This window comes from Pseudophryne corroboree, chromosome 2 (assembly GCF_028390025.1).
Source record: "Pseudophryne corroboree isolate aPseCor3 chromosome 2, aPseCor3.hap2, whole genome shotgun sequence".
Classification (NCBI taxonomy): domain Eukaryota; kingdom Metazoa; phylum Chordata; class Amphibia; order Anura; family Myobatrachidae; genus Pseudophryne; species Pseudophryne corroboree.
The window spans coordinates 808334982-808351092 of record NC_086445.1 but is presented as its reverse complement, the minus strand read 5'-3'; the positions used below and the strand labels follow the sequence as shown (position 1 = coordinate 808351092).

The following is a 16111-nucleotide window of genomic DNA, read 5'->3' as shown; positions in this document are numbered from 1 at the left end:
GAGGAGAGCGCGGCTGTTGGGTGGGAGCGGCGGCGTGTAGTACTTCAAACCAGTCGCCGGTCCGTGAGCCAATCAGAGCTCGCGGACCGGCAGCTGTGGGGACATCTGTATACCTGGCACTGTGGGGGCATCTGTATACCTGGCACTGTGGGGGCATCTGTATACCTGGCACTGTGGGGGCATCTGTATACCTGGCACTGTGGGGGCATCTGTATACCTGGCACTGTGGGGACATCTGTATACCTGGCACTGTGAGGGGCATTTGTATACCTGGCACTGTGGGGGCATCTGTATACCTGGCACTGTGGGGACATCTGTATACCTGGCACTGTGAGGGGCATTTGTATACCTGGCACTGTGAGGGGCATTTGTATACCTGGCACTGTGGGGGCATTTGTATACCTGGCACTGTGGGGGCATTTGTATACCTGGCACTGTGGGGGCAATTGTGGATCTGGCACCGCACTATTGGGGGCATATGTGTATCACGTCCCATTTTAACTGGCCACTACCATTTTTTTGGCGCCTCCGGCGCGCACACACAGTACCTCTAAGGGGCAGACCTACTGGGGGGCAAGGTCATTTTTTAAGTTGAGAATTTTTGTTTGGCCCCCGAAGGATTTTATAAATATCCAAATGGCCCTCGGTAGAAAAAAGGTTCCCCACCCCTGCTCTAAGAGGTGAGCACTGTGTAGCCACCACAGGAGAGACACCCTGGCTCTGGGAGACAAGGTGATCTTTTGATACATCTGTAGAAGAGACCCGGACCACTTGTCCAGTAGGTCCCATTGAAAAGTCCTCGCATGGAACCTGCCGAAGGGAATGGCCTCGTAAGATGCCACCATCTTCCCCAGGACTCGAGTACAGTGATGCACTGAAACCTTTTTTGGCTTCAACAGGTCCTTGACCAGAGTCATGAGCTCCTGAGCCTTTTCCATCGGAAGAAAAACCTTTTTCTGTTCTGTGTCCAGAATCAGGCCCAAAAAGGTCAGACGCGTTGTAGGAACCAGCTGGGACTTCGGAATATTGAAAATCCAGCCGTGCTGCTGCAACGTTCTCACAGACAGTGACACGCTGTTCAGTAACTTCTCTCGGGATCTCGCCTTTATGAGGAGATCGTCCAAGTATGGGATAATTGTGACACCCTGCTTGCGCAGGAGCACCATCATTTCCGCCATTATCTTGGTGAAAATTCTCGGGGCCGTGGAAAGCCCAAACGGCAACGTCTGAAATTGGTAATGACAGTCCTGTACCGCAAATCTCAGGAACGCCTGGTGAGGGGGAAAAATCGGAACATGAAGGTATGCATCCTTTATGTCCAGGGAAACCATCCAATCCCCCCCCTCCAGGCTGGCGATGACCGCTCTGAGCGATTCCATCTTGAACTTGAACTTTTTTAAGTACAGGTTCAGGGATTTTAGATTCAAAATGGGTCTGACCGAACCGTCCGGTTTCGGGACCACAAACAGGGTTGAGTAATACCCCTTTCCTTGCTGGAGAAGAGGAACCTTGACTATCACCTGCTGAAGATACAATTTTTGAATTGCAGATAACACCAACTCCCTCTCTGACGGAGAAGCCGGCAGAGCCGATTTGAAAAACCGGCGAGGAGGCATCTCTTCGAATTCCAGCCTGTATCCCTGAGAAACAATCTCTATTGCCCAGGGATCCACCTGTGAGCGAACCCAGACGTGGCTGAAAATTCAAAGACGTGCCCCCACCTGAGCCGACTCCCCCAGGGGAACCCCAGCGTCATGCGGTGGATTTTGCAGACGGAGGGGGGGATTTCTGGCCCTGGGAACTAGCTGTGTGCAGCTTTTTTCCCTTGCCTTTACCTCTGGTAAGAAAGGACGATCCCCGTACCTTCTTGCTTTTATTTGAACAAAAGGACTGCATTTGAAAATGAGGCGCCTTCTTAGTATGTTGCGGGGGAACATAAGGTAAAAAATTCGATTTACCAGCTGTAGCAGTAGAGACCAGGTCCGAGAGGCCTTCTCCAAACAACTCCTCCCCCTAGTACAGCAACGACTCCATATGCCGCTTTGAGTCGGCATCCGCCGTCCACTGTCGGGTCCACAAGAGTCGCCTAGCAGAAACAGACATAGCATTTATTCTGGAGCTCAGTAAACAAATGTCTCTTTGTGCATCCCTCATATATAATGCAGCATCCTTAATATGCGCTAGGGTCATTAGAATGGTATCCTTATCTAGGGCATCAATCTCATTAGATAAGGAATCAGTCCATGCTGCGACAGCACTACAAACCCAGGCCGATGCCATCGCCGGTCTAACAATAGTACCGGAATGTGTGTAAATGTACTTCATGGTAACTTCCTGCTTACGATCAGCAGGATCTTTGAGGGTAACCGTATCCTGGGAAGGCAGTGCCACCTTCTTGGATAAGCGTGTCAACGCCTTGTCTACTTTAGGCGAAGATTCCCATCGTATCCTATCCTTTTGTGGGAAGGGATACGCCATAAGAATCCTTTTGGGAACTTGTAATCACCTGTCTGGAGATTCCCAAGCCTTTTCGCACAATTCGCTTAGCTCAAATGAGGACGGAAAAGTGACCTTAGGTTTTTTCTCTTTATACATTTGCACCCTCGTGTCTGGGACAGGGGGTTCCTCAGTGATATGCAAAACCTCTTTAATCGCAACAATCATGCAACGAATATCTTTAGCCACTTTTGCCTGTAATTTTGCATCCTCATAGTCGACACTAGAATCTGAATCTGTGTCGGTATCTGTGTCAGTGATCTGGAATAATGTGCGTTTCTGAGACCCAGAGGGTCCCGGTGCCACTGGGATCTGGCAACCTGACTGATCCCTAGCCTCAGTCTTGTCTAATCTCTTATGCAATAAATTTACATTAGCATTCAAGACATTCCACATATCCACCCAGTCCGGTGTCGGCGGTGCCGACTGCGACCCGACATTCATGCACTCCCCCTCCTCCTTAGGCGAGCCTTCATCGTCAAACATGTCGACACACGCGTACCGACACACTCCCACACACACAGGGAATCTCTTTTCTGAAGACAGGATCCCCCTTAGGCCCTTTGGAGAGACAGAGAGAGAGTATGCCAGCACACACCCCAGCGCTATATGACCCAGGAGAAAAACACAGAATGTTTACCCAGTAGCGCTGTAGTATATATATTTGCCAATTATGTGCCCCCCCCTCTACTTTAATACCCTTCTGTCACCGTGTGTCAAGCAGGGGAGAGTCCGGGGAGCTTCCTCTCAGCGGTGCTGTGAAGAAAAAATGGCGCTGGTGAGTGCTGAGGGAGAAGCCCCGCCCCCTCGGCGGCGGGCTTCTGTCCCGCTCAAAGTTTGTAAAATATGGCGGGGGCTCTTTTTTTATACATGTACAGTGCCCACCTGTACATGTATATAGGTTATTTTGCCATAGGAGAGGTATTTACTGCTGCCCAGGGCGCCCCCCCTGCGTCCTGCACCCTTACAGTGACCGGAGTGTGTGAGGTGTAATGGAGCAATGGCACACAGCTGCCGTGCTGTGCGTTACCTCAGTAAAGCACCCGTAGGCTTCTGCCGCCTTAGACGTCTTCTTTCTTCGTTTCTTCCGGCTTTGTGAGGAGAACGGAGGCGCGGCTCTGGGATGAACGCCCAGGACGAACCTGTGTTCCACTCCCTCTGGAGCTAATGGTGTCCAGTAGCCGAGAAGCAGAGCCTATCATTTAAGTAGGTCTGCTCCTCTCTCCTCAGTCCCTCGATGCAGGGAGCCTGTTGCCAGCAGTGCTCCCTTATAATAAGAAAAAATCCTAACAAAAATGCTTTCTTAGCAGGGAACTCAGGAGAGCTCCCTGCAGTGCACCCATCTTCCTCTGGGCACAGTTTAAAACTGAGGTCTGGAGGAGGGGCATAGAGGGAGGAGCCAGTGCACACCCAGAATCCAAAGCTTTTCTTAAAGTGCCCATGTCTCCTGCGGAGCCTGTCTATTCCCCATGGTCCTTACGGAGTCCCCAGCATCCTCTAGGACGTTAGAGAAATATGTACAGTATATAACAATTTATAACACAATAACAAAATAGTGTCTGGCACCCAAATTATGTTGTATCAGGTGTTTTGCATTTTTATTCCACCATGATGCAACTGCAAGAAATATTAATACAGTTACCCAAAAATAGGAGATGCTTTGCATTCACTCAAGGGCGTAGCTACCATAGGTGCAGGGAGTGCAGCTGCTAGGGACCCCAGAGCTGAGAGGGGCCACCTTTCCTGATAGAGTTACACGTGTTATATACTAGGGTGTAACTAACATAGGTGCAGGGAGGGCAGCTGCTATGGGGTCCAGAGCTGAGAGGGGCCCACCTTCCCACGTCACAGTTACACGTGTTATATACAAGGGTATAGCTACCATTGGTGAAGGGAGTGCAGCTGCTATGGGGCCCAGATGTGAGAGGGCCCACCTTCCCTGTCAAAGTTACATGTGTTATATATAAGGGTGTAGATACTGTAGGTGCAGAGAGTACAGCTGCTATGAAGCACAGAGCTGAGAGGGGCCCACCTTCCCTGTCATAGTTACATGTGTTATATACAAGGGCGTAGCTACCATAGGTGCAGGGAGAGCAGCTGCTATGGGGCCAAGAGCTGAGGGTGTCCTACCTTCCCTGACATGTGTTATATACAAGGGTATAGCTATAATAGGTACAGGGAATGCAGCTGCTATGGGGCCCAGGGCTGAGAGGGGCCCACCTTCCGTGTCAAAGTTACATGTGTCATATAAATTTTTCAGCATTCGGGTAGTACATAGGGGGCCTTACAAACTCTTGTTTTGGGGCCTACAATATATATAGGTATGCCCCTGGACCTGCTAATTGTAATGTGGTATAAAATGAACTGGAGGGCATTATAGTGTTACATAATATGAACTTGGGCACTGTAATGTGGCACAATATAAAGTGGATGCACTAAAGTATGGCTTATTGTGAACTCGGGGCACTGCATGTCATAATGTGAATTGGGGATACTTTGTGGCAGGGGGCCCTTCAAAATGTTGCTATGGGGCCCACAAAGTTCTGGCTACATCCCTACCCAAGGCATTTATTGTACCCAACAGATATGGACAAAGCCACTACAAGATACTGTACAGGGTGATTCAAAAGTCGCAGTACACCCTTTTGTTTCAAAACTGTGCAGGAAATGGATAAACTGAATACTCAAGTAAGGTATGGGTGAGGTGGACTATCTTTTAGGGTATGTAAAACCGAACATGAGCGCCATCTTGAAATTGGCCATCTTGAATCTGAGTCAGTTTTTTTCAAATGGAAAAGGGGTCATGAAACATGTCAAACAATATCAGAATTTGCTGAAACAACAAAAAAAGTGTTGTAACATTTGAACCATAACTGCTATTTCAAATCTGTTTGCAGCAATAAACTTTTCAGCAAATTCTGTTTGCATAGTTTTTGAAACAAAAGGGTGTACTGTGACTTTTGAATCACCCTGTAGTGTACCTCATAATGCATTTCATTACTTCAGTAGGGATTACTGACCACACTAGTTTTTAACGGTCATCATCCTAATGATCCTCTCACAACATGGCTCCACTGTGAGTAGGTGATAGGAACACTTAAATTCAGTTTGTCTTAATATAGTTTCACACACAATAATATGTATATATAAAATGACTGTCAAACCTTTTAGGTTCAGAACGTAGCCTTCGAACAATCTCTGTAATGACACACCATGTGGGTATATATTGTGGGGCTGGCTAGCCATGTTTTTAAATACAACCTAGAAAATACACATAAAATCATGTATTAATTGTCTGATATATTGACTTTATATATTTATATATAAAGATATATTATATTATATTTATAGACTGATTGACTTATTTAGAATACAGGTCTGTACATCATGTGTCCATTTCCTGTTGAATTCTTCATATTTATTTATTTGTTCTCCTAGAAATTACAATTTATTTGGTTCTTGTATTTTATATATGAAGGTTGACAGTGAATTGAAAGTATTTGTATCATGGTATTTTTTAATTTTTTTTGCCGTATTTCATATTTATTTGTTCTCAGTGAGACACCATCCATTTTATTAGATTAGTATTTTGAATGTAAAAAGATTCATTTTGACCCTGGAATAAGTATAACATGAGAAGGTGATGTAACTATAAACATAGTTCAGGCATCTGGTCGTCAGTCTCCGACTTTTTGTAAATAAAGAAGTTTATCGAGCGCCTGTAGCTCAGTAACCTCTCCAGGGATGCCTGCTTTCTGAGCACACTTGGCACTGCATGCACAAATGCCTGTGTAATGGTGATGTGACTGATGAGGATGACTGCTATCCACTTGTGTTTGCAGTCATCTTCCCACTGCACTGTGTGCCTTCTGCCCCCAGCCTGGGTGTTGAGGGATCACCATTTGTGTTACCAAACTGCACTGTAATCATGTCACTTAGAGCTTCAGCAGTTAGATCAAGCCTATGTGGCCAGTTTAAGGGGCCTGTGTATGAAATCCTATTTATAGGATATCCTGTAATGACCTGTTTTTAGGAGGGTACATGCAAAGCTTAAGTATCCCCTTACAACAAACAAAATCAGGGGATCGCAACAGATATCTTCTGTGGTCCCCCATACATACATACATACATACATACATACATACATACATACATACATACATTCAGGACCTGAATGTATGTATGTATGTATGTATGTATGTATGTATGTATGTATGTATGTATGTATGGGGGACCACAGCATGTTGCGATCCCCTGAGTTTGTTTGCAAAAGCAGCCCCCTTTGGGTTCTACAGTATGTGGGCTGTTTAAATGCAGAATTTAGATTGGCCACTGCATATAATGGTATCTTCTTATGGCACTAGCCATTGTAGCTTTATATTCCAGAGCTGGGCTTGGTAGCCATCATGGGGGTACAACAGCATGTTCAGATGGTGTTAGTCATTGTAGCTTATGGGCTACAGTCCGAACATGCAATCAGTTCACATCTTACTGATAATGGAGACGTGTTCCATTCGTATCCCCTGGGGACTCGTGAATGACACATTGTAGTGATCAACAAATCCTTATTGATGCAAATTTGGGTGATAAGAAATCTTTGGTATTGAGGGCCTAGGCCACTGTCAGGGGGTAAAACAGCATGCCAAGAGTATAATAGCAAAGCCACTGCTGGATTGATATGCGGGAAGGGGTTGTGTGGGGAAACTCACCACCTGTGCCTCTGTCTCCCTCCCCATCTGCCCACTGCCCATCTGTGCGTCTGCTGCCCACTCCATTATTTGTGACTCTTCTCTCTTTCATTGTCTTTGCCACTACCCTCCCCCACATCCATTTTCTGTTTCTCTACTTTCATCCATTATCTGTGCCTCTGTCCCCCTCACTGTCTGTTCCTCTTCCACATCTGTGCTTCTACCCGCTTCCTCATCTGTACCTCTGCTTTCTCACGGTCTACAGTATGCCTCTGCTCCACCTATACCCCACCACCATCTGTGCCTGCTACCCAAGAGTGGTGACTGCTAATTAGAAGTGGCGCAAATGAACGGATGCAAGATCATTTTAATGTATTAAAGAATTCTTGAATTTTCTACTTATTTTTTTAACTTTTTCATTTTTTTTATACTTTATATGTGTGTGTAGAGGTTTGAGGGACAAGTGGTGCACATCAGAACTGTAGGGGGGCATCATAGCACTTGTTTGTTCTGGGTGTCAGGGCATTAGGCTACATCTCTGCATCTACTGGGTCAGTGGGGAGAAGTTGAGGAGGGTGGTACAGCCTGTTTCATTTGTGCTGGGCCCCACGGTTTCTGATGGTTGCCCTATTGGGGGACACACAGAAATTAATAATAAATATATCCCTAAGAGCCTTGGGTCTGCACCCACAATGTAGAGAAAATAATGCAACTTGGACAAGGCTTGCAAACAGTTTGGGACTGAGGGGGACATTTACTAAGCAGTGATAAGAGTGGAGAAGTGAGCCAGTGGAGAAGTTGCCCAGCAACCAATTGGCACTGAATTAACATCTATAATTTGCATACTATAAAATGATACAGAGCTGCTGATTGGTTGATGGGGAAATTTCTCTACTGGCTCTTATTACTGCTTATAGTAAATGTTCCACTAAGGGCCTAATTCAGTATGGAACGCATCAGCAATCCGTTTGCATACTGAAGCCCCTGTGAGGTGTACGCACACGCAGGAGCCGCTCTGCACGTGCGCACACAGTGAGATGCGACGGCGGGGGAATTTTCGCACAACTACAACTCATGCTGAATTAGGCCCTAAGTACACACTTGCCCATCAGAGGATGTGCCGCAGTCTATAGGTACCTAACGCAATGCCATGTTTTACATCACTTTTTATATACATTTATTACTATATATTTGACAGTGTTACGAGTAGACCTTTTATATAAGGTGACTATTGTAGGTTTAGTAATTATTTAATAAAAAAAAACATTTGCACTATAAAACGTAACTCTACTTTTTGTATAGAAATATATATATAAACATTGTATTAAAAAAGACTTAAATAAGGGCACATTAAATAACCTTCATTCCTGTGATAAAACACAGCAACATTGCATATGCAATTTCTTCTGTCATTCCATAGACACATACTGTATAACTGTAACTACAGATTAGCCTATAACATGGATGCCATTACATACCATAATTGTCTCCCGGACTAGTGCTCGGATGACTGGCCCAATCAGTCCCAGTTCTTTGGGATTTTCCATTGGTATTGTGAAAGTGCTATCAGTAAACTGCTTATAGATGACTTTCTTAAATGGATGCTGGCAGTACATTCTAACAGCGAAAAACAGAGAAATTCATTAAAGTGTGTTGATAATCAGAAGGTGTAAGTTAAATTATAACACATTTCAACACTTCCAATAGGAGCCTCATGTGATAACACTCTGCATGATGTTACAGGTAAGATGCTTATTTTCTCTCACACTCCATAGACATGCTGTGTTGCAAGGAAAACTATGCAATATTTCACTTACCATATTACCAAGAGGTGCATGCAGCTGTGGGACCTTGCACAGAAGTGAGTCTGCATACTCAGGAGGGGATAAGGTATACACCATGGGGGTCATTCCGAGTAGTTAGCTCGCAAGCGGATTTTAGCAGATTTGCTCATGCTAAGCCGCCGCCTACTGGGAGTGAATCTTAGCATCTTAAAATTGCGAACGATGTATTCGCAATATTGCGATTACACACCTCGTAGCAGTTTCTGAGTAGCTCCAGACTTACTCGGCATCTGCGATCATTTCAGTGCTTGTCGTTCCTGGTTTGACGTCACAAACACACCCAGCGTTCGCCCAGACACTCCCCCGTTTCTCCGGCCACTCCTGCGTTTTTTCCGGAAACGGTAGCGTTTTTTCCCACACGCCCATAAAACGGCCTGTTTCCGCCCAGTAACACCCATTTCCTGTCAATCACATTACGATCGCCAGAACGATGAAAAAGCCGTGAGTAAAATTCCTAACTGCATAGCAAATTTACTTGGCGCAGTCGCAGTGCGGACATTGCGCATGCGCATTAAGCGGAAAATCGCTGCGATGCGAAGATTTTTACCGAGCGAACAACTCGGAATGACCCCCAATGACACTTCAGGCAATGTTATACATAAGAAAATAAGAATTTACTCACCGGTAATTCTATTTCTCGTAGTCTGTAGTGGATGCTGGGTACTCCGTAAGGACCATGGGGAATAGACGGGCTCCGCAGGAGACTGGGCACTCTAAAAGAAAGATTAGGTCCTATCTGGTGTGCACTGGCTCCTCCCTCTATGCCCCTCCTCCAGACCTCAGTTAGGGAAACTGTGCCCGGAAGAGCTGACACTACAAGGAAAGGATTTGGAATCCAGGGTAAGATTCATACCAGCCACACCAATCACACCGTACAACTCATGATAACTATACCCAGTTAACAGTATGAATAACAACTGAGCCTCACAGAACAGATGGCTCATAACAATAACCCTTTAGTTAAGCAATAACTATATACATGTATTGCAGACAATCCGCACTTGGGACGGGCTCCCAGCATCCACTACGGACTACGAGAAATAGAATTACCGGTGAGTAAATTCTTATTTTCTCTGACGTCCTAGTGGATGCTGGGTACTCCGTAAGGACCATGGGGATTATACCAAAGCTCCCAAACGGGCGGGAGAGTGCGGATGACTCTGCAGCACCGAATGAGCAAACTCAAGGTCCTCCTCAGCCAGGGTATCAAACTTGTAGAATTTTGCAAACGTGTTTGATCCCGACCAGGTAGCAGCTCGGCAAAGTTGTAAAGCCGAGACCCCTCGGGCAGCCGCCGAAGAAAAGCCCACCTTCCTCGTGGAATGGGCTTTGACTGATTTAGGATGCGGCAGTCCAGCCGCAAAATGTGCAAGTTGAATCGTGCAACAGATCCAGCGAGCAATAGTCTGCTTAGAAGCAGGAGCACCCAGCTTGTTGGGTGCATACAGGATAAACAGCGAGTCAGTTTTCCTGACTCCAGCCGTTCTGGCCACATAAATCTTCAAAGCCCTGACTACATCAAGCAACTTGGAATCCTCCAAGTCCCGACCGCAGGCACCACAATAGGTTGGTTCAAATGAAACGCTGATACCACCTTAGGGAGAAATTGGGGACGAGTCCTCAATTCTGCCCTGTCCATATGGAAGATCAGATAGGGGCTTTTACATGACAAAGCCGCCAATTCTGACACACGCCTAGCCGAAGCAAAGGCCAAAAGCATGACCACTTTCCACGTGAGATATTTCAACTCCACGGTCTGAAGCGGCTCAAACCAATGTGATTTTAGGAAATCCAACACAACGTTGAGATCCCAAGGTGCCACTGGGGGCACAAAAGGGGGCTGAATATGCAGCACACCCTTAACAAACATCTGAACTTCAGGCAGTTAAGCCAGTTCTTTCTGAAAGAAAATAGACAGGGCCGAAATCTGGACTTTAATGGATCCCAATTTTAGGCCCATAGTCACTCCTGACTGTAGGAAGTGCAGAAATCGACCCAGCTGAAATTCTTCTGTTGGGGCCTTCATAGCCTCACACCAAGCAACATATTTTCGCCATATGCGGTGATAATGTTTTGCTGTCACATCCTTCCTAGCTTTTATCAGCGTAGGAACGACTTCAACCGGAATGCCCTTTTCCATCAGGATCCGGCGTTCAACCGCCATGCCGTCAAACGCAGCCGCGGTAAGTCTTGGAACAGACAGGGCCCCTGCTGTAGCAGGTCCAGTCTGAGAGGCAGAGGCCAAGGGTCCTCTGAGATCATTTCTTGCAGTTCCGGGTACCAAGTCCTTCTTGGCCAATCCGGAACGACGAGAATAGTTCTTACTCCTCTCTTTCCTATTATCCTCAGTACCTTTGGTATGAGAGGAAGAGGAGGGAACACATAAACCGACTGGTACACCCACGGTGTCACTAGAGCGTCCACAGCTATCGCCTGAGGGTCCCTTGACCTGGCGCAATATCTTTTTAGCTTTTTGTTGAGGCGGGACGCCATCATGTCCACCTGTGGCCTTTCCCAATGATTTACAATCAGCTGGAAGACTTCTGGATGAAGTCCCCACTCTCCCGGGTGGAGGTCGTGCCTGCTGAGGAAGTCTGCTTCCCAGTTGTCCACTCCCGGAATGAACACTGCTGACAGTGCTATCACGTGATTTTCCGCCCATCGGAGAATCCTTGTGGCTTCTGCCATCGCCATCCTGCTTCTTGTGCCGCCCTGTCGGTTTACATGGGCGACCGCCGTGATGTTGTCTGACTGAATCAGCACCGGCTGGTTTTGAAGCAGGGGTCTTGCCTGACTTAGGGCATTGTAAATGGCCCTTAGTTCAAGAATATTTATGTGTAGAGAAGCTTCTTGACTCGACCATTGTCCTTGGAAGTTTCTTCCCTGAGTGACTGCCCCCCAACCTCGGAGGCTTGCATCCGTGGTCACCAGGACCCAGTCCTGTATGCCGAATCTGCGGCCCTCGAGTAGATGAGCACTCTGCAGCCACCACAGCAGAGACACCCTGGCCCTCGGGGACAGGGTGATCAGCCGATGCATCTGAAGATGCGATCCGGACCACTTGTCTAACAGATCCCACTGAAAGATCCGTGCATGGAATCTGCCGAATGGAATTGCCTCGTAAGAAGCTACCATCTTTCCCAGGACTCGCGTGCAGTGATGCACCGACACCTGTTTTGGTTTTAGGAGGTCTCTGACCAGAGATGACAACACCTTCTTCTGTTCTGTGTCCAGAATCATACCCAGGAACAGCAGATGCGTCGTAGGAACCAGCTGCGACTTCGGGATATTCAGAATCCAGCCGTGCTGTTGTAGCACTTCCTGAGATAGTGCCACTCCGACCAACAACTGCTCCCTGGACCTCGCCTTTATAAGGAGATCGTCCAAGTATGGGATAATTATAACTCCCTCCTTTCGAAGGAGTATCATCATTTCGGCCATTACTTTGGTAAATACCCTCGGTGCCGTGGATAGACCAAACGGCAACGTCTGGAATTGGTAATGGCAGTCCTGTACCACGAAACGGAGGTACACCTGGTGAGGTGGGTAAATGGGGACATGTAGGTAAGCATCCTTGATGTCCAGTGATACCATGTAATCCCCCTCTTCCAGGCTTGCAATAACCGCCCTGAGCGATTCCATTTTGAACTTGAACTTCCTTATATAAGTGTTCAAGGATTTCAAATTTAGAATGGGTCTCACCGAACCGTCTGGTTTCGGTACCACAAACATTGTGGAATAGTAACCCCGTCCTTGTTGAAGGAGGGGAACTTTTATTATCACCTGCTGGAGGTACAGCTTGTGAAATGCCGCCAGTACTACCTCCCTGTCCTGGGGAGTAGCTGGCAATGCTGATTTGAGGTAACGGCTAGGGGGAGATGTCTCGAATTCCAGCTTGTATCCCTGAGATACCACTTGTAGAACCCAAAGATCCACCCGTGAGCGAACCCACTGGTCGCTGAAATTCCGGAGACGGGCCCCCACCGCACCTGGCATCACCAGTGGAGCCCCAGCGTCATGCGGTGGACTTAGTGGAAGCAGGGGAGGATTTTTGTTCTTGGGAACTGGCTGTATGGTGCAGCTTTTTCCCTCTACCCCTGCCTCTGGGCAGAAAGGACGCGCCTTTAACCCGCTTGCCTTTCTGGGGCCGAAAGGACTGTACCTGATAATACGGTGCTTTCTTAGGCTGTGAGGGAACCTGAGGTAAAAATGACGACTTTCCAGCTGTTGCTGTGGAAACGAGGTCCGAGAGACCATCCCCAAACAATTCCTCACCCTTGTAAGGCAAAACCTCCATGTGCCTTTTAGAATCCGCATCACCTGTCCGCTGCCGAGTCCATAATACTCTCCTGGCAAAAATGGACGTTGCATTAATTCTAGATGCCAGCCGGCAAATATCCCTCTGTGCATCTCTCATATATAAGACGTCTTTAATATGCTCTATGGTTAGCAAAATCGTATCCCTGTCGAGGGTATCAATATTTTCCGACAGGGTATCGGACCAAGCTGCTGCAGCACTACACATCCAAGCTGAAGCAATTGCAGGTCTCAGTATAGTACCTGAGTGTGTATATACAGACTTCAGGATAGCCTCCTGCTTTCTATCCGCAGGCTCCTTTAAGGCGGCCGTATCCTGAGACGGCAGTGTCACCTTTTTTGACAAGCGTGTGAGCGCCTTATCCACCCTCTGGGATGTCTCCCAACGTAACCTGTCCTCTGGCGGGAAAGGGTACGCCATCAGTAACTTTTTAGAAATCACTAGTTTCTTATCGGGGGAAGCCCACGCTTCTTCACACACTTCATTCAACTCATCTGATGGGGGGGGAAAAACCACTGGTTGCTTTTTCTCCCCAAACATAATACCCTTTTTAGTGGTACCTGGGTTAATGTCAGAAATGTGCAACACATTTTTCATTGCCGTAATCATGCAACGGATGGCCCTAGTGGAATGTACATTAGTCTCGTCCTCGTCGACACTGGAGTCAGACTCTGTGTCGACATCTGTGTCTGCCATCTGAGGTAGCGGGCGTTTTTGAGCCCCTGATGGCCTTTGAGACGCCTGGGCAGGTACTGGCTGAGAAGCCGGCTGTCCCACAGCTGTTATGTCATCGAACCTTTTATGCAAGGAGTTGACACTGTCGTGTAAAACCTTCCACATATCCATCCACTCTGGTGTCGACCCCGCAGGGGGTGACATCACATTTATCGGCACCTGCACCGCCTCCACATAAGCCTCCTCATCAAACATGTCGACACAGCCGTACCGACACACCGCACACACACAGGGAATGCTCTGACTGAGGACAGGACCCCACAAAGTCCTTTGGGGAGACAGAGAGAGAGTATGCCAGCACACACCACAGCGCTATATAATCAGGGATTTACACTAACACAAAGTGATTTTTCCCTATAGCTGCTTTACATACACAGTTTGCGCCTAAATTTAGTGCCCCCCCTCTCTTTTTTACCCTTTGAGCCTGGAAACTGCAGGGGAGAGCCCGGGGAGCTGTCTTCCAGCGGAGCTGTGAAGAGGAAATGGCGCCAGTGTGCTGAGGGAGATAGCCCCGCCCCCTTATCGGCGGACTTCTCCCGCTCTTATAGTAATATTATGGCAGGGGATCTTTGCACATATATAGTTTTTTAGACTATATTATGTGCTGTTTGCCAATGTAAGGTACTCTGATTGCAGCCCAGGGCGCCCCCCCCAGCGCCCTGCACCCATCAGTGACCGGAGTATGTGGTGTGCATAGGGAGCAATGGCGCACAGCTGCAGTGCTGTGCGCTACCTTAATGAAGACCGGAGTCTTCAGCCGCCGATTTCCAGGATGTTCTTCTTGCTTCTGGCTCTGCAAGGGGGACGGCGGCGCGGCTCCGGGACCGGACGACCGAGGCTGGGCCTGTGTTCGATCCCTCTGGAGCTAATGGTGTCCAGTAGCCTAGAAGCCCAAGCTAGCTGCAAGCAGGTAGGTTCGCTTCTCTCCCCTAAGTCCCTCGTAGCAGTGAGTCTGTTGCCAGCAGATCTCACGGAAAATAAAAAACCTAACAAATACTTTCTTTACTAGAAGCTCAGGAGAGCCCCTAGTGTGCAACCAGCTCGAGCCGGGCACAGATTCTAACTGAGGTCTGGAGGAGGGGCATAGAGGGAGGAGCCAGTGCACACCAGATAGGACCTAATCTTTCTTTTAGAGTGCCCAGTCTCCTGCGGAGCCCGTCTATTCCCCATGGTCCTTACGGAGTACCCAGCATCCACTAGGACGTCAGAGAAACATTGCTTATAAAGAAGCAAGCACAAATAATCAATCTTTTACATACAATATACAGGCATACATCTCGTGATGCTCTTGTGGGGGGTAGTCTACAGGTTGCCGGCGGCTGGGCTCCCGGCGACCACCATACCGGCGCCGGAATCCCGACCGTCAGCATACCGACATCTTTTCTCCCTCTTGGGGGTCCACGACCCCCTGGAGGGAGAATAGATAGCGTGGCATGCTTAGTGCGCCACCGTGCCTGCAGCGTGGCGAGCGCAGCGAGCCCGCAAGGGGCTCATTTGCGCTCGCCCAGCTGTCGGTATGCCGGCGGTCGGGATTCTGGCGCCGGTATGCTGGTCACCGGGACTCCGACCGCCGGCAAACCATAACACTCCCCTTGTGGGACCTTTTGTTGAGTTACATTACAGTTTGTCATTAGTTTTCTGTAAAAGCATTTTCTTGTTGCAAAGCTGCCTCTAAATCTACCTTAAATGCTTAGGGGGAGATGTATCAAAACTTAGAGAGTGATAAAGTGGAGAGGGATAACGTATTAACAAATCAGCTTGTGTCATGTTACAGGGTGTGTTTTAAAAGTAATAGAAGCTGATTGGTTGGTACTTTAATTGTCTACACTTTATCTATCTGAAACTTTAATACATCTCCCCCTTATTCACATTATAGGTTGTTATGCATTATTAAGTATAAATGATACACGGTTATTCAATTAGAAGAAATGCCACCCTAAATAGGCAGTATTATTGTAAGTCTTCTTACTTATTTGTGCAAGATATTTGCAGTTGTGCCGGAAAAACTGAGACCTGGACAGCCTCTTCCA

At 47.5% G+C, this 16111-nt stretch overlaps 1 protein-coding gene across 2 annotated transcripts in view; it reads right to left on the bottom strand.

The window, feature by feature from the left end:
- Positions 1–16111, bottom strand: part of F5 (coagulation factor V) — a 303846-nt gene that overhangs the window by 208551 nt on the left and 79184 nt on the right. For both annotated transcript variants that reach the window (XM_063955643.1, XM_063955644.1), the window contains 2 exons: positions 8663–8801; positions 5661–5757 (listed from right to left, as the gene is read on the bottom strand). In XM_063955643.1, coding sequence (XP_063811713.1) covers positions 5661–5757; positions 8663–8801 — 236 coding nt within the window. The remainder of the gene's footprint in view (positions 1–5660; positions 5758–8662; positions 8802–16111) is intronic.